Source organism: Ranitomeya imitator, chromosome 5, assembly GCF_032444005.1.
Source record: "Ranitomeya imitator isolate aRanImi1 chromosome 5, aRanImi1.pri, whole genome shotgun sequence".
Taxonomy (NCBI): Eukaryota; Metazoa; Chordata; class Amphibia; order Anura; family Dendrobatidae; genus Ranitomeya; species Ranitomeya imitator.
The window spans coordinates 112,381,336-112,403,386 of NC_091286.1; the positions used below are offsets into that span (position 1 = coordinate 112,381,336).

At 43.1% G+C, this 22,051-nt stretch overlaps 1 protein-coding gene across 1 annotated transcript in view; it reads left to right on the top strand.

Annotated features, from left to right (window-relative positions):
• HNRNPLL (heterogeneous nuclear ribonucleoprotein L like) overlaps window positions 1–22,051 on the top strand; it is a 99,108-nt gene that overhangs the window by 27,516 nt on the left and 49,541 nt on the right. Inside the window, exons 2-3 of the mRNA XM_069769082.1 lie at window positions 8,948–9,066; window positions 13,579–13,816. Coding sequence (XP_069625183.1) covers window positions 8,948–9,066; window positions 13,579–13,816 — 357 coding nt within the window. The remainder of the gene's footprint in view (window positions 1–8,947; window positions 9,067–13,578; window positions 13,817–22,051) is intronic.

Sequence of the window (22,051 nt, forward strand, 5' to 3'; positions counted from 1 at the left end):
TGGAGGTCTCACCTCTAGCCACAGACACTGAATGAGACATTTGGCTTCCAGTTTATTAGCCAAACCACTCCCCTGGGGTTGGGATATGTGAGCGGTCATTCCCACCTATCTCTTATGACCGCTCTTAAAACCCGGCTCTGGAATGGCCAAATAACTCTTTTGGCACTATATGTGCTGGAGCATACTTCAGAGCTCACATCACCGCAGCTAACAGCCGCAATGACAGATATCTCCCCTCAAGGACTCCTCCGTTGGCCATCTTATAAGACGTTCAATGTTATTTCTTTGGTTATTCACAGAATTTTGCAAGCCTTTTTTTTAATATTCTGTCTATGTATGGTTGTTTTTGTATTTAAATAGTTTTGTTGCATTGTTCACCATACAAAAAAAATAGAAATAATTAACAATGCCATCCATAGCTTATGGCTATACTACTGCCTACATGAAATGAGAAAAGCCAGTAACATTATCCTATTAGAGGGAATTCACTAGGCTAAAATGTAACAATCGGAATAAACAGAAGAATAGTAGCTAGCATGGGGCAGATTCCACCCGAAATTTGTGCAGAGACCATCATCCAAGACTCCCAAATGAGTAAAATATGTTATTCATTTAAATAAACTATCCATACTATGGTTAAGGGATGTCAAATCAAAACCTAAATTAACAAGAAAACAAATATTTCATGGAAAAGAAGGGTAGAATGGTACTAACCTTGTGAAGGCAATACATTAGTCACAGACCTTGGTGTAGAGCCTGGGAATGGACATGATCAGAAATCCTTCGTGAAAAACTGCCTGCCCAGAAAAATACTTGATTAACTGTTATGTGACGCTTTGATGCAATGTGATTATCGGTAGACCTGTATAGAGTGGCTTGTAAATGTCTTCAAATCTGCTCCAGTCAATATGTGCACTAGAATTTTTTTCTTAATTTATAGATGCTGAAATTTCAAACTGATTTTAGAAAGTAGTAGCTTCTTGGTTCCTCCATACAATACAGTGGGTACGGAAAGTATTCAGACCCCTTTACATTTTTCACTCTTTGTTTCATTGCAGCCGTTTGGTAAACTCAAAGTTCATTTTTTTCACATTAATGTACACTCTGCATCCCATCTTGACTGAAAAAAAAGCTGAAATGTAGACATTTTTTAAATTTAATAAAAAAAATATCACATGGGCATACGTATTCAGACCCTTTGCTCACACTCATATTTAAGTCACATGCTGTCCATTTCCTTGTGATCCTCCATGAGATGGTTCTACTCCTTCATTGGAGTCCAGCTGTGTTTAATTAAACTGATAGGACTTGATTTGGAAAGGCACACACCTGTCTATATAAGACCTCACAGCTCACAGTGCATGTCAGACCAAATGAGAATCATGAGGTCAAAGGAACTCGCCAAGGAGCTCAGAGACAGAATTGTGGCAAGGCACAGATCTGGCTAAGGTTTCAACAGAATTTCTGCATTACTCAAGGTTCCTAAGAGAACAGTGGCCTCCATAATCCTTAAATGGAAGAAGTTTGGGACCTCCAGAAGTCTTCCTAGACCGTGCAGCCAAACTGAGCAATCGTGGGAGAAGAGCCTTGGTGAGAGAGGTAAAGAAGAATCCCAAGATCACTGTGGCTGAGCTCCAGAGATGCAGTAGGGAGATGGGAGTAATTTCCACAAAGTCAACTACCACTGCAGCTGTCCACCAGTTGGGTCTTTATGGCAGAGTGGCCCGACGGAAGCCTCTCCTCAGTTCAAGACATATGAAAGCCTGCATAGAGTTTGCTAAAAACACACTAAAGACTCCCAGACTATGAGAAATAAGATTCTCTGGTCTGATGAGACGAACATAGACCTTTTTGGTGATAATTCTAAGTGGTATGTGTGGAGAAAACCAGGCACTGCTCATCACCTGCCCAATACAATCCCAACCGTGAGACATGGTGGTGGCAGCATCATGCTATGGGGGTGTTTTTCAGCTGCAGGGACAGCAGCTGGTTGTCATTGAAGGAAACATGAATGTGGCCAAATACAGAGATATCCTGGATGAAAACCTCTTCCAGAGTGCCCTAGACCTCAGGTTCACCTTCCAACAAGACAATGACTCTAAGCACACAGCTAAAATAACAAAGAAGTGGCTTCAGAAAAACTCTGTGACCATTCTTGACTGGCCCAGCCAGAGCCCTGACCTAAACCCAATTGAGCATCTCTGGAGAGACCTGAAAATGGCTGTCCAACAACATTCACCATCCAACCTGATGGAACTGGAGAGGATCTGCAAGAAAGAATGGCAGAGGATCCACAAATCCAGGTGTGAAAAACTTGTTGCATCATTCCCAAGAAGACTCATGGCTGTACTAGCTCAAAAGGGTGCTTCTACTCAACACTGAGCAAAGGATCAGAATACTTATTACCATGTGATACTTCAGTTTTTCTTTTTTAACAAATTTGCAAAAAATACTACATTTCTGGGTTTTTTCCCAGTCCATATGGGGTGCAGAGTGTACATTGAGGGAAAAAAATGAACTTTTTTTTTTAATTTACCAAATGGCTGCAATGAAACAGAGTGAAACATTTAAAGGGATAGGAATACTTTCCGTACCCACTGTATAATGAAAATCACTAGTGCATTTTTGGAATAATCCCTTCTGCTTCATGGCGTACTATTAAATCATGGAGCGATTGTGGGCGTATGGTGCTGGCTCAAGAACTGAGCCTGCACCACACAGGCCTGGTTTCAACTGTTATACTGCCAGCATCTTCTCATCTGTGTCCCAATTATTTAATACTAATGGGGAGCGTATGAAGGGTGATATTGAGAACTTAGAGAACTATTATGCATTGCTGATGGATTCATCGAAGCAACCCCCTTCCTCAGTAAAACTGATGATGCTTGGCAAGAAAGGGATCGAGCACTGTAAATTTAAATGCATCATCCATTTTCTTCTCGGGGAAGACTATCCTCTGCCAGCATCTGCTTTCTGCCCTCTCCATAATGAGTTGAGTAGTCTTAAAGCACCACTCTGACATTATTTTCTTTAATTTGACTGCTAAAGTTGTATCACCGCTATGTTTTTCATTCTCTGTGCCGCTCCTGTCCTCTTCTGTTATGTGACTGGATCGCTCCAGTGTTTGCTGGCTGAGCTGGAAGTCACTTCTCAATGTATGGTAAGTCTGTGAGAGCCAGAGCGAGCCTCTCCTAGACCTACACTGATAGCTTGTGTAATTAGCTCTGACGTCTGCAAGAAGGCGGAACAGGACCAGAGTGGTGTCAGGATGAGCAGAAGACTGCGGCTGGTCAGTATAATTCTAGTGATGCCACTCCAGGTCTGACATAAAACACTGGAATGGTGCTATAAAGTCCTCAGTGAACAGTAACCACAGCTACTTACAAGTATGAAAAGGACAGTTCTTCATATACTCTAAAAAATCAATGACAAGTGTTGTAACTTTCTGATTTCGGTTGAGATAAGCAACTCCAAAGCGATGGAGTATTCTGGCCCTATTTCCTTCAGTTATAAGCAGCGACGACTGTCAATGATCTGGTCCCCTACTCAGCAAATATTGTAGTCTCCTCATTACAGTATTTATCATATAAAGTGATACACATGACTTGGGGCCCAATTTTTGGGCTGAAGGTGTCCCTCTCGGCTTATACTCGAGTCACGGTGGGCGGCAGGGTCGGCGGGTGAGGGGGAGAGGGCGCTGAGGCATACTTACCTAGTCCTGGCGCTCCTGATGCTGCCCCTGCCTGTCACACTGTCTCCGGGTGCCGCAGCTCTTCCTGTCAGCGGTCACGTGGGACCGCTCATTAGAGAAATGAATATGGACTCCACTCCCATGGGGGTGGAGCCACATATTCATTCCTCTGAGCGGTGCCAGTGACCGCTGACAGGAAGAGCTGTGGACCCGGAGACAGTGTGACAGGCAGGGGTAGCGTCAGGAGCGCCGGGACTAGGTGAGTATTTTATATTCACCTGTCCGCGTTCCACACGCCGGGCGTCGCTCCATCTTCCTGGCGCCGCTCTGTCTTCCCAGCGTCTCTGCGCTCTGACTGTGCAGGTCAGAGGGCGCGATGACGCATATAGTGTGCGCGGCGCCCTCTGCCTGAACAGTCAGTGCAGAGAGACGCCGGATGCCGGAACGAGACGCCGGGAGCTGCAATCAAGAGAGGTGAGTATGGCTTTTTTTTTTTATTATTGCAGCAGCAATGGCAGAGCTTTATAAGGAGCATATATGGGGCAAGAATGAACGGTGCACAGCTTTATAAGGAGCATATATGGGGCAAGAATGAACGGTGCAGAGCACTATATGGCACAGCTATGGGGCAATAATGAACGGTGCAGAGCACTATATGGCACAGATATGGGGCAATAATGAACGGTGCAGAGCACTATATGGCACAGATATGGGGCAATAATGAACGGTGCAGAGCACTATATGGCACAGCTATGGGACAATCATGAACGGTGCAGACCACTATATGGCACAGCTATGGGGCAATAATGAACGGTGCAGAGCACTATATGGCACAGCTATGGGGCAATAATGAACAGTGCAAAGCACTATATGTCACAGCTTTCTATGGTACATCTATGGGGAAATAATGAACGGTGCAGAGCACTATATGGCACAGCTATGGGGCAATAATGAACGGTATGGAGCATCTATTTTTATTTTTGAAATTCACCGGTAGCTGCTGCATTTTCCACCCTAGGCTTATACTCGAGTCAATAAGTTTTCCCAGTTTTTTGTGGCAAAATTAGGGGGGTCGGCTTATACTCGGGTCGGCTTATACTCGAGTATATACGGTAGTTTTCCTTTAATTAGAATTGACTGGAAAACTAATTATCACATGTGTTTTAAGATTGATTTCAGTGATCCATTGAGCCCTGAGACACAATACCATCCACGAGTTTATTTGAAAAACAGTTAAATCTTTGACACTTAAATCCAATTTGCATAATAATTTGGAACATGGTGTACAGCTCTGGCAAAAATTAAGAGACCACGGCAAAATGTTCAGTTTGTCTGTTTTTTCTCTTTATAGGTATTTTTTTGAGTAAAATGTAAATTGTTCTTTTTGTCTATAAACTTCTGACATGTCTCTAAATTTCCAAGCAATAAATTTTGCATTTTTTTTCTCACAAAGAAGAATGGTCAAAATTTAAAAAACAAAACAGTGCTTTCAGACCTCAAATAATGCAAAGAAAAGAAGTTCATAATCATTTAGAAACCATATACAAATGTTTTAACTCTGGAAGAGTTCAGAAATCAATATTTTGTGGAATAACCATGATTTTTAATCACAGCTTTCATGCGTCTTGGCATGCTTTCCACCAGTCTTTCACACTGCTTCTGACGCAAAAATGTAAGCAGTTCTTCTTCGCTTGATGGCTTGTGACTATCCATCATCCTCTTGATGACATTCCAGAGGTTTTTAATGGGGTTCAGGTCTGGAGATTGGGCTGCCCATGACAGGGTTTTGATGGGGCGGTCTCTTAATTGTTGCCAGAGCTGTATATTATACATATACACGCAGTGGTATGAAAGTGTTTGCCCCCTCCCCCTTAACCCCCCCCCCCCCCCCCGTTCCTGATTTTCTATTCCTTTGCATGTTTGTAACACTTAAATGTTTCGGATCACCAAACAAATTTAAATATTAGACAAAGATAACACAAGTAAACACAAAATGCAGTTTTTAAATGAATGTCTTTATTAGTAAGGGAAAAAGAAATCCAAACCTATAAGGCCCCGTGTGAAAGTGACTGCCCCCTATACCTAATAACCGATTGGGCCACCCTTAGGAGCAACAACTGCAATCGAGCATTTCTGATAACTGGCAATGAGTTTTTTTTACAACACTCTGGAAGAATTTTGTCCCACTCATCTTTGCAGAATTGTTGTAATTCAGCCATATTAGAGGGTTTCTGAGCATGAACTGCCTTTTTAAGGTCAGGCCACAGCATGGATTAAGGTCATGACTTCGACTAGTTGACTCCAAAGTTTTAATTTTGTTTTTCTTAAAGAGGTTGTCCATTAGAAGAACTAGAACTAGGCCACCCCTTCTTGATCAAAATGTTTGTCCCCAATAAAATAATATAGTCTATACTCGCCTCCCGTGCCGGCGCCATTCCCACGGTGATGACACTCGCTCTCCCCAAGGCTCTCATGCGGTGTTGTGACATCGGTGCCCAATCAGCGCTGGTGTCACTGTCTCTGCCTTCAGACAAATCAAACATGAAGAGGAAGTCCGGGCTGCATTTCCCATCGTTTGCTCTGTCCAAAGGTGGGGACAGTGACCCCAGCGCTGATTGGGCGCCGGCATCACGTGTCACCACAACAGCATGGAAGCCCCGGGAGAACAGGAACGGCGCTGGCACAGGAGGCGAGTATAAGTTTTATTATTTTTATTGGGGCCAAGCGAGGGGTATGAGAAGAAATTGTGGATAACTTCTTTAAGCCATTCAGAGGTGGACTTGCTGGTGTGTTTTGGATCATTGTCCTGCTACATAACCCAAGTGCGCTTCAGCTTGAAGTCACAAACAGATGGCCGGACATTCACCTTCAGGATTTTTAGTAGACAGCAGAATTCATGGTTCTATTTTCCACAGCAAGTCTTCCAGGTCCTGAAACAGCAAAACAGCCCCAGACAATCACACTACTACAACCATATTTTACTGTTGGTATGATGTTCCGTTTCTGAAATGCTGTATTACTTCTACCCCAGATGTAATGGGACATATGCCTCGTCAGTCCACAGAGTATTTTTCCAAAAGTCTTGGGGATCATCCAGATGTTTTCTGGCAAAACTAAGATGAGCTTTTATGTTGTTATTTCTCAGCAGTGCTTTTCGTCTTGGAACTCTGCCATGCAGGTCATTTTTGCTAGTCTCTTTCTTATGTTGGAGTCATTAACACTGACCTTAACTGAGGGAAGTGAGGCCTGCAGTTCTTTTCATGTTGTTGTGGGGTCTTTTGTGACACGATGAATCGTTGCTGTGCTTTTGGGGTAATTTTGGCCGGGCCGGCCACCCTTGGGAAGGCTCACAGCTGTTCCATGTTTTCGCCATTTGTGGACAATGGCTCTCGCTGTAGTTCGCTGGAGTCCCAAATCTTTAGAAATGGCTTTATAACCTTTTTCCAGATTGATAAACCTCAATTATTTGTTTCTCATTTGTTCCAGAATTTCTTTGGATCACGGCATGATGTCTAGCTTTTGAGGATCTTTTGATCTATTTCACTTTTTCAGCAGGTTCTATTTAAGTGATTTTTTGATTGATAACAGGTGTGGCATAATCAGGCCTGGGTGTGGCAAGGGAGTTTGAACTCAGGTTCCCAAAGATGTAATAATGCACAGTTAATTTGTGTTTATGGGGGGCAATCAATTTTTCACAGAAGGCCCTGTAGGTTTGTATTTCTTTTATACTTTATAAATTAAGGTCTTTGTTATTAACAGTATTTTGATTTTACTTGTGTTATCTTTGTCTAATATTTAAATTTGTTTGGTGATCTGAAACATTTACATATGACAAACATGCAAAAGAATAGAAAATCAAGAAGGGGGCAAACACCTTGTCACACCACTGTGTGTATGTATGTATATCTTAAAATATACTTAACCTTGTAATGTCTTCACATCCTGTTCCGTCCAGATGTGTCCGGATCCCAGAATTCCAAGCGGCGGAAGTTCACTGACTGCCATATTGGGACACCCAAGTGTCCCAATATGGAAACTGCTGGTGGTGCCAACCTCTTGCGCGGTACCACCAGCGGAACACTATCGCAAACACGCCGCTTCCGGGATCAGCCGAATGATTCACTGACCGCTGCCATCTTTGTACAAGAGGAGCGCATGCGCAATTCTAATGTTACCACCGCTATCTGTCTGCACAAAGATGGCGGCGGCCTGATTTACTGCGCCTGCGCGAATTCCGCACAGGTGCAGTGAATCATTCGGCTGATCCCGGCAGTAGATGCGCGACATGTCTACAGGCAGAGGAAGCCAGTCACATTAAAGGGGTTTTCCCACAAACTAGTTCATTTTTAAAAATTGACTGTGTCTGACCGTGTACGGAGCATACCACATCTACAGCAGGGGATCAGAGGATTCATTTTGTCAGGTAAAATATTTCACTGACTGTTTTTAAACAATATGTTACCTCACAAAATGTATCCTCTGTGATCTCCTGCTTTAATGTCAGTATTGTCTTTTGCTTCCTCCCCTGCCCCGGAGCTGTGGTATGTTCTGTACATGGTCAGACATAGACAAGAGATTCTCAACGCTGCAAAGCCTGCCCCCATCATGACATTACCACCCTCCATCTAGCATAATATATATTTCTTAAGAATGAATCATGATATGTATGTATTAGTCCCATGTACAGTTACATTGCTCTGCTTAAAGGAGCATCATCAGATGGGAAGTCTATCCCTGTCATCACAAGATGTATCGTAACACAGGTGTTGTGATGGGGGGCTTATTACAGATTGGACAGGTGGTCTGAATTGCTGTCTTCCAACTAGTCAGTAGCATTCAGGTTTTGTTATGGTATGTTCACACGGTGTTTTTTTGTCGTGGATTCAGAATGGATTTTTTTTACATCAAACATCACTTCAAATACTCTTTGAATAAACTTCCCATCAATCTCAACTTGAAACCCTGGCTATTGTGCATTTAGCACTGGGTGGTTTCAGCACGCAAAGAGCACGTCCACTCTTTTTCTGCTTGTAAAGAAATGTTTAAATTTAACCACTGAATCAAAAATGCTAAAAAGTAAATAAGTCACAAAATGACACTTCCAAAAAAAAGCTGTAAGACATGTTTTTTGGATATGAATTTTCTGCAAGAAAAAGCCACATTAGAAAAACTGTGTGTACATACCCAAAGCTGACACGTGAAAGTGATTCAGTTTTGCTGTAATAATTTTCAATTATTTTTTTTCTTTATCCACAGAATGGAGGTGGAAACCATCACAAAGTATCAGTCTCTCCAGTAGTTCATGTTCGAGGGCTTTGTGAGTCTGTGGTGGAGGCTGACCTGGTGGAGGCGCTCTCTAAATTTGGCACCATATGGTAGGCTTCATATTTGTCTTAAATATTATTCAACAGTGATCGAATGCAGCCTTGAGGTACAATGCGCGCGAGCACAGTATGGGGATGCTACATCACCCTACAGGAAAAAGGCAGTGTGGTCATGTCATGATTCATTCCCTCTGTTCACAAGAAATCTAAAGCAGCTGAACTTCTGCAAACTCAACTGACTCAGTTACGTCAACTTGTGGGACATAGTAGGATCACATCACCTTTATTATGGCGTAATGTAGCCACTAACAGCAATCCAGGTACAGTGGCATCGAAAAGTTTGGGCACCCCAGGTCAAAACTACTGTTCTTGTGAACAGTTAAGGAATTTGAAGATTAAATGATCTCTAAAAGGCCTAAAGTTCAAGATGAAACATTTCCTTTGTATTTTAGGAAAAAAAATAATTTTTGACATTTTAAAAATTACAAAAGGAAGATGGGCTGATGCAAAAGTTTGGGCACCCTTGGAGATTCGTGAGCTCAGATAACATTAACCGAGGACTCAGACCTTAATTAGCTTATTAGGGTTATGGCTTGTTCACCATCATCATAAGGAAAGGCCAGGTGATGCAAATTTCTCAGCTTTATTAAAATCCAGCCTCTAACCTCTTCATATTTTACATTTTAAAACTTACAAAAAGAAAATGGGCCGATGCAAAGTTTGTGTACCCTGCATGGGTAGTACCTATTAGCACCCCCTTATGCAAATATCACTGTAAATGCACTTGGTAGCTAGCCAAGAGTCTATTTTTTTAGTTTGAGGGATTTTCATCTATTCTTCCTTAGAAAATTCTTCCAGTTCTGCGAGATTCCTAGGTCGTCTTGCATGCACTGCTATTTTGAGGTATAGCCACAGATTTTCAATGATGTTCAGATCAGGAGACTGTGAGGGCCGTTGTAAAACCTTCAGCTTACGCCTTTGGAGGTAGTCTATTGTGGATTTTGATGTGTGGTTAGGATCATTATCCATTTGTAGAAGCCATCTTGGTTTTAACTTCAGCTTTTTTTTTACAGTTTGTATTCTGTTTGCATTAAGAATTTGTTGAAATTTCATTGAATCAATTCTTCTCTTTTTCCGTGAAACATTCCCCATGCCATTGGCTGCAACACAACCCCAAAGCATGATTGATCCACCCTCATGCTTAATGGTTGGCAAGATGCTCTTTTCTTGGAATTTCTGTACTTTTTTTTTCTTCTCCACACATACCTATGATCATTGTCGCCAAAGAGTTCTATTGCAACCTCATCGGTCCACAGGACTTGTTTCCATAATGCATCAGGCTTGTTCAGATGTTCTTTTGCATACTTCTAATGGTGAATTTTATCATGAGGACGCAGGAGAGGTTTTCTTCTGATGACTCTTCCATGAAGGCCATATTTATGCAGGTGTCTCTGAACAGTAGAACAATGTACTACAACTCCAGAGACTTCTAAATCTTTCTGAAGGTTTTTTGCAGACAAGCATAGAGGATTTGCCTCTATAGCAATCCTACAAGTAGCTCTCATTGAAATTTTTCGTGGTCTACCAGACCTTATCTTGACTTCCACTGTTCCTGATAACTGCCATTTCTCAAACCCCTTCATGACCCAGCCTATTTTGACCTTAATGACCTGGCCGTTTTTTGCAATTCTGACCAGTGTCCCTTTATGAGGTAATAGCTCAGGAACACTTCAACGGATCCTAGCGGTTCTGAGATTGTTTTTTCGTGACATATTGGGCTTCATGTTAGTGGTAAATTTAGGTCAATAAATTCTGCGTTTGATTGTGATAAAAACAGAAATTTGGCGAAAATTTTGAAAATTTTGCAATTTTCACATTTTGAATTTTTATTCTGTTAAACCAGAGAGTTATGTGACACAAGATAGTTAATAAATAACATTACCCACATGTCTACCTTACATTAGCACAATTTTGGAAACAAAATTTTTTTTTGCTAGGAAGTTCTAAGGGTTAAAATTTGACCAGCGATTTCTCATTTTTACAACGAAACTTACAAAAGGGACCACCTCACATTTGAAGTCAGTTTGAGGGGCCTATATGGCTGAAAATACCTGAAAGTGACACCATTCTAAAAACTGCACCCCTCAAGGTGCACAAAACCACATTCAAGAAGTTTATTAACCCTTCAGGTGCTTCACAGCAGCAGAAGCAACATGGAAGGAAAAAATGAACATTTAACTTTTTATTCACAAAAATGATCTTTTAGCAACAATTTTTTTTATTTTCCCAATGGTAAAAGGAGACACTGAACCACGAAAGTTGTTGTCCAATTTGTCCTGAGTACGCTGATACCTCATATGTGGGGGTAAACCACTGTTTGGGCGCACGGCAGGGCTCGGAAGGGAAGGCACGCCATTTGGCTTTTTAAATGGAAAATTGGCTCCAATCATTAGCTGACACCATGTAACGTTTGGAGAGCCCCTGTGTGCCTAAACATTGGAGATCCCCCACAAATGACCCCATTTTGGAAACTAGACCCCCAAAGGAACTAATCTAGATGTGTGGTGAGCACTTTGAACCCCCAAGTGCTTCACAGAAGTTTATAACGCAGAGCCATGAAAATTAAAAAAAACTATTTCTTTTCTCAAAAATAATTATTTAGCCCAGAATTTTTTAATTTTCCCAAGGGTAACAGGAGAAATTTGACCCCAATATTTGTTGTCCAGTTTCTCCTGAGTACGGTGATACCTCATATGTGGGGGTAAACCACTGTTTTTGGCACACGTCGGGCCTCAGAAGGGAAGTAGTGACTTTTGAAATGCAGACTTTGATGGAATGGTTTGCGGGCGTCACGTTGCGTTTGCAGAGCCCCTGGTGTGCCTAAACAGTAGAATCCCCCCACAAGTGACCCCATTTTAGAAACTAGACCCCCCAAATCCGCGGGTAAATGGCACTGCGTTTTACCTGCGGATTTACCACGGATTTCCAGTGTTTTTTGTGCGGATTTCACCTGCGGATTCCTATTGAGGAACAGGTGTAAAACGCTGCAGAAAATACAACGCAGGGTTTCCGCACGGTATTTTCCGCACCATGGGCACAGCGGATTTGGGTTTACATGGAACTGTAAACCTGATGGAACACTGCTGCGAATCCACAGCGGCCAATCCGCTGCGGATCCGCAGCCAAATCCGCACCGTGTGCACATAGCCTAATTCTAAAGGTATGTGCACACGCTGCGGAAAACGCTGGCTGGATTGTAATATTTCACCAGTTTTAATAGGTGAAATATTACAAATCGCTCTGATTGGCAGTTTTACTTTCAACAGCCAATCAGAGCGATCGTAGCCACGGGGGGGGGGGGGGGTGAAGCCACCCCCCCTGGGCTATACTACCACTCCCCCTGTCCCTGCAGATCGGGTGAAATTGGAGTTAACCCTTTCACCCGATCTGCAGGGACGCGATCTTTCCATGACGCCACATAGGCGTCATGGGTCGGATTGGCACTGACTTTCATGACGCCTACGTGGCGTCAAAGGTCGGGAAGGGGTTAATTACATTCTGAACTGAGTAAAGAGCTACATGAAAACGTTTTGCTATCTTCTTATAACCTTCTCCTGATCTGTATGCCTGCACCATTTTCATTTTCAGAGTGCTGTGCAGCTGCTTGGAAGATCCCATGGCTGCTGTTTTTTGGCACAAGGTTAGAGGAGGCTGGATTTTTATAAAGCTGCGAAATTTGCATTATTTGCATTATTTGGCCTTTCCTAACGATGATGGGGAATAAGCCATAATCCTAACAGGCCACTTAACTTTGACCAAGGTTTCAGACCTTATTTGAGGACACAAATCTCTAAGGGTGCCCAAACTTTTGCATCATTTTCCTTTTTGTGATTTTTAAAATGTAAAAAATAACAATATATTTTATTTTTCTTGCCTAAAATACAAAGGAAATCTGTTATCTTTAACTTTAGGCCTTTTAGAAATCATTTAATCTTCAACTTGCTTAACTGTTCACAATAACAGCAATGTTGACCAGGGGTGCCCAAACTATTACATGCGACTGTAGCGGTCATCCTGACTTCTTTATGTCCTGTCATGTCCAGTCCTGTCCATGTGTCTGCAAACTTGAAGGATTGTTTTTGCAAACTGAGTTGTAATTTTTAATGGCATCATTTGGACAGTCATTTATAATAATAAATGATATCACAGTTTTTTTAGTACAGTGCAATGGATCAATTTTATCACATTTTTGGGGCGTTGAGTGTATTGTTTTAACAGTAAAGGATATGCTAACTTTATTCTGCTTGTCAGTAATATGGCAATACCAAAGTTATCTCTTAATATTAACCTTTGTCCCATATCTAGTGGCACTAGAGGATTTGATCATGTAACTTGCAAATATTGACTGCTAATATAGTACACTGCAATACGTCTATATTGCAATATATTATGGCTGTCTGCATATTGTTGTCTTTTTGTATCAGGCCTTCACTAGTAAAGGAATCGTTTCTTAAATCAAATGCAGATTTTTACTGCTATGTTTTGGGGTTTTTCCTTCTTTAGCTATGTGATGATGATGCCTTTCAAGCGGCAAGCTCTAGTTGAATTTGAAGATACAGAATTTTCAAAGAAGTGTGTGACGTTTGCCAGCAATGAGCCAGTCTACATAGCAGGACAACAGGCATTTTTCAACTATTCCACAAGTAAAAGGATTACAAGACCAGCAAACACTGAAGACCCCTCTGGTGGGAATAAAGTTCTTCTTCTTTCCATCCAAAATCCCCTCTATCCGATTACAGTGGTAAGTCTCACCAATTTGTGTGTCATACCATTTATCAACAGTGGCATGCTTCCCGGGAGCTGCACTATTGTCTTGTGCTAACTCGAGAAGGTATGCCCAGTGTGACGCCCTCACAGCAGACTGGTTTACATTTAGTCACCTACACAGTAGTGCCACCTTATCACCTAAACAGTAGTGTCACCTACACAGCAGTGCCACCTTGTCACCTAAACAGTAGTGTCACCTACACAGCAGTGCCACCTTGTAACATAGGGCTCTGGAGTCGGTAAGCCAAACCTCCGAATTATCAATTTTCATGACTCTGAATCCACCAAAATGGGCTCCGACTCTGACTCCACAGCCCTGTTGTCACCTCCACGGTAGTGCCACCTACACAGCCACAGTAGTGCCACCTGCACAGCAGTGCCACGTTGTCGCCTGCACAGCAGTGCCACGTTGTCGCCTGCACAGCAGTGCCACGTTGTCGCCTGCACAGCAGTGCCACGTTGTCTCCTGCACAGCAGTGCCACGTTGTCTCCTGCACAGCAGTGCCACGTTGTCTCCTGCACAGCAGTGCCACGTTGTCTCCTGCACAGCAGTGCCACGTTGTCTCCTGCACAGCAGTGCCACGTTGTCGCCTGCACAGCAGTGCCACGTTGTCGCCTGCACAGCAGTGCCACGTTGTCGCCTGCACAGCAGTGCCACGTTGTCGCCTGCACAGCAGTGCCACGTTGTCGCCTGCACAGCAGTGCCACGTTGTCGCCTGCACAGCAGTGCCACCTTGCAGTCATCATGTGACCCGCATTTTGGGGTGCAGAACATGTGGCTATTTGCAAGAGTGAGTGACTTGTGATTATCTATATCAGCCTAAGCATTATATTGATTGGGAGACCTTATGACTCCAGTTTAGCTTGTTTTTCTTTTTGTTTATTGCATTTTTGGGAGCAGTGTTTAGTTACCTTGAGTATACTTTGTGTTTGCATGGACTGTTTCTTGGCGATTTCTATGTACTTTTAATTTTATTGTATGTAAGATTTGTTACAATCGTTTAATTGTGTTGTGTGTGTGCAGCACATGGAGATATTATATACAAGTTGTGCAGCATAAATGAGTACACCCCGTTTAAAAAAAAAAAAAAAAAACATCTGAAAGAACACGAGCATTTTTTCCAGATTTTGTCAACATTGAGTTTCATAGAAATATTTTTAACACTTAAATGACAGTAAGGTTAATATAACTTCTATTACAAAATTGTCAGTTTTACTAAAATTAGTTGATTCAAAAATAATAATCTTAATAATAATCTTTATTTTTATATAGCGCTAACATATTCCGCAGCGCTTTACAGTTTTGCACACATTATCACCACTGTCCCCGATGGGGCTCACAATCTAGAATCCCTCTTTGGAATGTGGGAGGAAACCGGAGTGCCCGGAGGAAACCCACGCAAACACGGAGAGAACATACAAACTCTTTGCAGATGTTGTCCTGGGTGGGATTAGAACCCAGGACCCCAGCGCTGCAAGGCTGCTGTGCTAACCACTGCGCCACCGTGCTGCCCTAATGAATGAATGAATAAACCCCACATCAAAATCTACTACATCTAGTATTTTGTATGACCTCCATGATTTTTAAGCAGAGCACCATTTCTTCTAGGCATGGAAAAAACATGTTGGCGACATATTGAAGCACACATTTTTTTTTTCAATTTTTAACCCCTTCAAGACCCAGCCTATTTTGACCTTAAAGACCTTGCCGTTTTTTGCAATTCTGACCAGTGTCCCTTTATGAGGTAATAACTCAGGAACGCTTCAACGGATCCTAGCGGTTCTGAGATTGTTTTTTCGTGACATATTGGGCTTCATGTTAGTGGTAAATTTAGGTCAATAAATTCTGCATTTATTTGTGATAAACACGGAAATTTGGCGAAAATTTTGAAAATTTCGCAATTTTCACATTTTGAATTTTTATTCTGTTAAACCAGAGAGATATGTGACACAAAATAGTTAATAAATAACATTTCCCACATGTTTACTTTACATCAGCACAATTTTGGAAACAAAATTTTTTTTTGTTAGGAAGTTATAAGGGTTAAAATTCGACCAGCGATTTGTCATTTTTACAACGAAATTTACAAAACCATTTTTTTTAGGGACCACCTCACATTTGAAGTCAGTTTGAGGGGTCTATATGGCTGAAAATACCCAAAAGTGACACCATTCTAAAAACTGCACCCCTCAAGGTACTCAAAACCACATTCAAGAAGTTTATTAACCCTTCAGGTGCTTCACAGCAGCAGAAGCAACATGGAAGGAAAAAATGAACATTTAACTTTTTAGTCACAAAAATTATCTTTTAGCAACAATTTTTTTATTTTCCCAATGGTAAAAGGAGAAACTGAACCACGAAAGTTGTTGTCCAATTTGTCCTGAGTACGCTGATACCTCATATGTGGGGGTAAACCACTGTTTTGGCGCACGGCAGGGCTTGGAAGGGAAGGAGCGCCATTTGACTTTTTGAATCAAAAATTGGCTCCACTCTTTAGCGGACACCATGTCACGTTTGGAGAGCCCCCGTGTGCCTAAAAATTGGAGCTCCCCCACAAGTGACCCCATTTTGGAAACTAGACGCCCCAAGGAACTTATCTAGATGCATAGTGAGCACTTTGAACCCCCAGGTGCTTCACAAATTGATCCGTAAAAATGAAAAAGTACTTTTTTTTCACAAAAAAATTCTTTTAGCCTCAATTTTTTCATTTTCACATGGGCAACAGGATAAAATGGATCCTAAAATGTGTTGGGCAATTTCTCCTGAGTACACCAATACCTCACATGTGGAGGTAAACCACTGTTTGGGCACATGGTAAGGCTCGGAAGGGAAGGAGCGCCATTTGACTTTTTGAATGAAAAATTATTTCCATCGTTAGCGGACACCATGTCGCGTTTGGATAGCTCCTGTGTGCCTAAACATTGGCGCTCCCCCACAAGTGACCCCATTTTGGAAACTAGACCCCCCAAGGAACTAATTTAGATGCCTAGTGAGCACTTTAAACCCTCAGGTGCTTCACAAATTGATCTGTAAAAATGAAAAAGTACTTTTTTTTCACAAAAAAATTCTTTTCGCCTCAATTTTTTCATTTTCACATGGGCAGTAGGATAAAATGGATCATAAAATTTGTTGGGCAATTTCTCCCGAGTACGCCGATACCTCATATGTGGGGGTAAACCACTGTTTGGGCACTCGGCAGGGCTCGGAAGAGAAGGCGCGCCATTTGACTTTTTGAATGGAAAATTAGCTCCAATTGTTAGCGGACACCATGTCGCGTTTGGAGAGCCCCTGTGTGCCTAAACATTGGAGCTCCCGCACAAGTGACCCCATTTTGGAAACTAGACCCCCCAAGGAACTTATCTAGATGCATATTGAGCACTTTAAACCCCCAGGTGCTTCACAGAAGTTTATAACGCAGAGCCATGAAAATAAAAAATAATTTTTCTTTCCTCAAAAATGATTTTTTAGCCTGGAATTTCCTATTTTGCCAAGGATAATAGGAGAAATTGGACCCCAAATATTGTTGTCCAGTTTGTCCTGAGTACGCTGATACCCCATATGTGGGGGTAAACCACTGTTTGGGCGCACGGCAGGGCTCGGAAGGGATGGCACGCCATTTGGCTTTTTAAATGGAAAATTAGCTCCAATCATTAGCGGACACCATGTCACGTTTGGAGAGCCCCTGTGTGCCTAAACATTGGAGATCCCCCAGAAATGACACCATTTTAGAAACTAGACCCCCAAAGGAACTAATCTAGATGTGTGGTGAGGACTTTGAACCCCCAAGTGCTTCACAGAAGTTTATAACGCAGAGCCATGAAAAAAAAAAAAAAAATTATTTTCTCAAAAATGATCTTTTAGCCTGCAATTTTTTATTTTCCCAAGGGTAACAGGAGAAATTTGACCCCAAAAGTTGTTGTCCAGTTTCTCCTGAGTACGCTGATACCCCATATGTGGGGGTAAATCACTGTTTGGGCACATGCCGGGGCTCGGAAGTGAAGTAGTGACGTTTTGAAATGCAGACTTTGATGGAATGCTCTGTGGGCGTCACGTTGCGTTTGCAGAGCCCCTGATGTGGCTTAACAGTAGAAACCCCCCACAAGTGACCCCATTTTGGAAACTAGACCCCCAAAGGAACTTATCTAGATGTGTGGTGAGCACTTTGAACCCCCAAGTGCTTCATAGAAGTTTATAATGCAGAGCCGTGAAAATAATAAATACGTTTTCTTTCCTCAAAAATAATTATTTAGCCCAGAGTTTTTTATTTTTCCCAAGGGTAACAGGAGAAATTTGACCCCAAAATTTGTTGTCCAGTTTCTCCTGAGTACGGTGATACCCCATATGTGGGGGTAAACTACTGTTTGGGCACATGCCGGGGCTTGGAATTGAAGTAGTGACTTTTGAAATGCAGACTTTGATGGAATGGTCTGCGGGTGTCACGTTGCGTTTGCAGAGCCCCTGGTGTGCCTAAACAGTAGAAACCCCCCACAAGTGACCCCATTTTAGAAACTAGACCCCCCAAGGAACTTATCTAGATATGTGGTGAGCACTTTGAACCCCCAAGTGCTTCACAGACGTTTACAACACAGATCCGTGAAAATAAAAAATCATTTTTCTTTCCTCAAAAATTATGTTTTAGCAAGCATTTTTTTAGATTCACAAGGGTAACAGGAGAAATTGGACCCCAGTAATTGTTGCGCAGTTTGTCCTGAGTATGCTGGTACCCCATATGTGGGGGTAAACCACTGTTTGGGCACACGTCAGGGCTCGGAAGTGAGGGAGCACCATTTGACTTTTTGAATACGAGATTGGCTGGAATCAATGGTGGCGCCATGTTGCGTTTGGAGACCCCTGATGTGCCTAAACAGTGGTAACCCCTCAATTCTAACTCCAACACTAACCCCAACACACCCCTAACCCTAATCCCAACTGTAGCCATAATCCTAATCACAACCCTAACCCCAACACACCCCTAACCACAACACTAATTCCAACCCTAACCCTAAGGCTATGTGCCCACGTTGCGGATTCGTGTGAGATATTTCCGCACCATTTTTGAAAAATCTGCGGGTAAAAGGCACTGTGTTTTACCTGCGGATTTTCCGCGGATTTCCAGTGTTTTTTGTGCGGATTTCACCTGCGGATTCCTATTGAGGAACAGGTGTAAAACGCTGCGGAATCCGCACAAAGAATTCACATGCTGCGGAAAATACAACGCAGCGTTCCCGCGCGGTATTTTCCGCATCACGGGCACAGCGGATTTGGTTTTTCATATGTTTACATGGTACTGTAAACCTGATGGAACACTGCTGCGAATCCGCAGCCAAATCCGCACCGTGTGCACATAGCCTAATTCTAAAGGTATGTGCACACGCTGCGGAAAACGCTGCGGATCCGCAGCAGTTTCCCATGAGTGTACAGTTCAATGTAAACCTATGGGAAACAAAAATCGCTGTACACATGCTGCGGAAAAACTGCACGGAAACGCAGCGGTTTACATTCCGCAGCATGTCACTTCTTTGTGCGGATTCCGCAGCGGTTTTACAACTGCTCCAATAGAAAATCGCAATTGTAAAACCGCAGTGAAATGCGCAGAAAAAAACGCGGTAAATCCGCCATAAATCCGCAGCGGTTTAGCACTGCGGATTTATCAAATCCGCAGCGGAAAAATCCGCAGAGGACCAGAATACGTGTGCACATTCCTAACCCTAACCCTAGCCCTAACCCTAGCCCTAACCCTAACCCTACCCCTAACCCTACCCCTACCCCTAACCCTACCCCTACCCCTAACCCTAACCCTACCCCTAACCCTACCCCTAACCCTACCCCTAACCCTAACCCTACCCCTAACCCTAACCCTATTCTAACATTAGTGGAAAAAAAAAAATTTCTTTATTTTTTTATTGTCCCTACCTATGGGGGTGACAAAGGGGGGGGGTCATTTATTATTTTTTTTATTTTGATCACTGAGATAGATTATATCTCAGTGATCAAAATGCACTTTGGAACGAATCTGCCGGCCGGCAGATTCGGCGGGCGCACTGCACATGCGCCCGCCATTTTGGAAGATGGCGGCGCCCGGGAGAAGACGGACGGGACCACGGCTGGATCGGTAAGTATGATAGGGTGGGGGGGGACCACGGGGGGGGGGATCGGAGCACGGGGGGGGGGGGATCGGAGCACGGGGGGGGGGAATCGGAGCGCGGGAGGGGTGGAACGGAGCGCGGGGGGCGTGGAACGGAGCACGGGGGGGCTGGAATGGAGCACGGGGGGGTGGAACGGAGCACGGGGGGGGTGGATCGGAGTGCAGGGGGGGTGATTGGAGCACGGGGGGGTGATTGGAGCACGGGGGGAGCGGACACGAGCACGGGGGGGAGCGGAGCACAGGGCGGAGGGGAGCCGGAGCAGTGTACCGGCCAGATCGGGGGGGTGGGGGGGCGATCGGAGGGGTGGGGTGGGGGCACACTAGTATTTCCAGCCATGGCCGATGATATTTCAGCATCGGCCATGGCTGGATTGTAATATTTCACCCGTTATAATGGGTGAAATATTACAAATCGCTCTGATTGGCAGTTTCACTTTCAACAGCCAATCAGAGCGATCGTAGCCACGAGGGGGTGAAGCCACCCCCCCTGGGCTAAACTACCACTCCCCCTGTCCCTGCAGATCGGGTGAAATGGGAGTTAACCCTTTCACCCGATCTGCAGGGACGCGATCTTTCCATGACGCCGCATAGGCGTCATGGGTCGGATTGGCACCGACTTTCATGACGCCTACGTGGCGTCAAAGGTCGGGAAGGGGTTAAAGAACGGAGCTCTTTTAGAGCCTGGATGCTAGATGGAGGTTGATACTCAACTTGCCTCTTCAGAAATCCACATAGGTGTTTAGATTGGGTTCAGATCAGGAGACATACTTGGCCACTGAGTCCCTTCTCACCCTGTTTTTATTCATAAATGCGACAGCGACGTTTAGGCCGGGGTCACACGTGCGAGTTCAATGCGAGAAACTCGCACGAGTCTCTCGCATCAAGTCCCTCACTGCCCCCGACACTCGGGTCTGGAGCATGCGGCTGCATAGAAATACATGCAGCCGCAAGCTTTGATCCCGAGTGCCGGCGGCAGTGCTGGGACTTGATGCTAGAGACTCGTGCGAGTTTCTCGTATTGAACTAGCAAGTGTGACCCGGCCTTAGATGTGTGTTTTGGATCATTGTCGTGTTGGAAAAGTGCACGTCTACCAAGGGCATGGAGTGGGATGATTGTAGTTCCAACTTTGTTAAACGTTTGTATCACTTTTGCTACAGTATTCTGACTGTTAAGTAAAGCTTTTCTGATCTTCTTATAGTCTTTACCTTTCTTGTGTAAAGAAGTTATTTTCTTTTTCTGGTCTTCTAACATTTCTCTTCCATGTGGTGCCATTGCTGAGAGCATGAAATGGGAAGGGGTTTTCTTTGTTTAAGAAGAGTGAATGAATTTGTTAGGCAAGCTACTTTTTTGGGTGTGCAAAATAACAAATGTTGTTTGCAATCAATCGGCCACATTTGTGGGAGTACTTTGTAGTATGGTATGCATCCCAAATAAAATGTTGATTCTGAAAAGAAACTAAAGGTTTTCTGACAAATCTGTGGTATACTAATTGATGCTCAGTATTGTGTGTGTGTGTGTAAATAGAATATATGTGCGAAAGTTGGGATAGGAAAGGAACTGATCATTATTCATCCATTATGTATATCCGTAAATAATATACATTCAGGTCCTTCTCAAAAAATTAGCATATAGTGTTAAATTTCATTATTTACCATAATGTAATGATTACAATTAAACTTTCATATATTATAGATTCATTATCCACCAACTGAAATTTGTCAGGTCTTTTATTGTTTTAATACTGATGATTTTGGCATACAACTCCTGATAACCCAAAAAACCTGTCTCAATAAATTAGCATATTTCACCCATCCAATCAAATAAAAGTGTTTTTTAATAACAAACAAAAAAACCAACAAATAATAATGTTCAGTTATGCACTCAATACTTGGTCGGGAATCCTTTGGCAGAAATGACTGCTTCAATGCGGCGTGGCATGGAGGCAATCAGCCTGTGACACTGCTGAGATGTTATGGAGGCCCAGGATGCTTCAATAGCGGCCTTAAGCTCATCCAGAGTGTTGGGTCTTGCGTCTCTCAACTTTCTCTTCACAATATCCCACA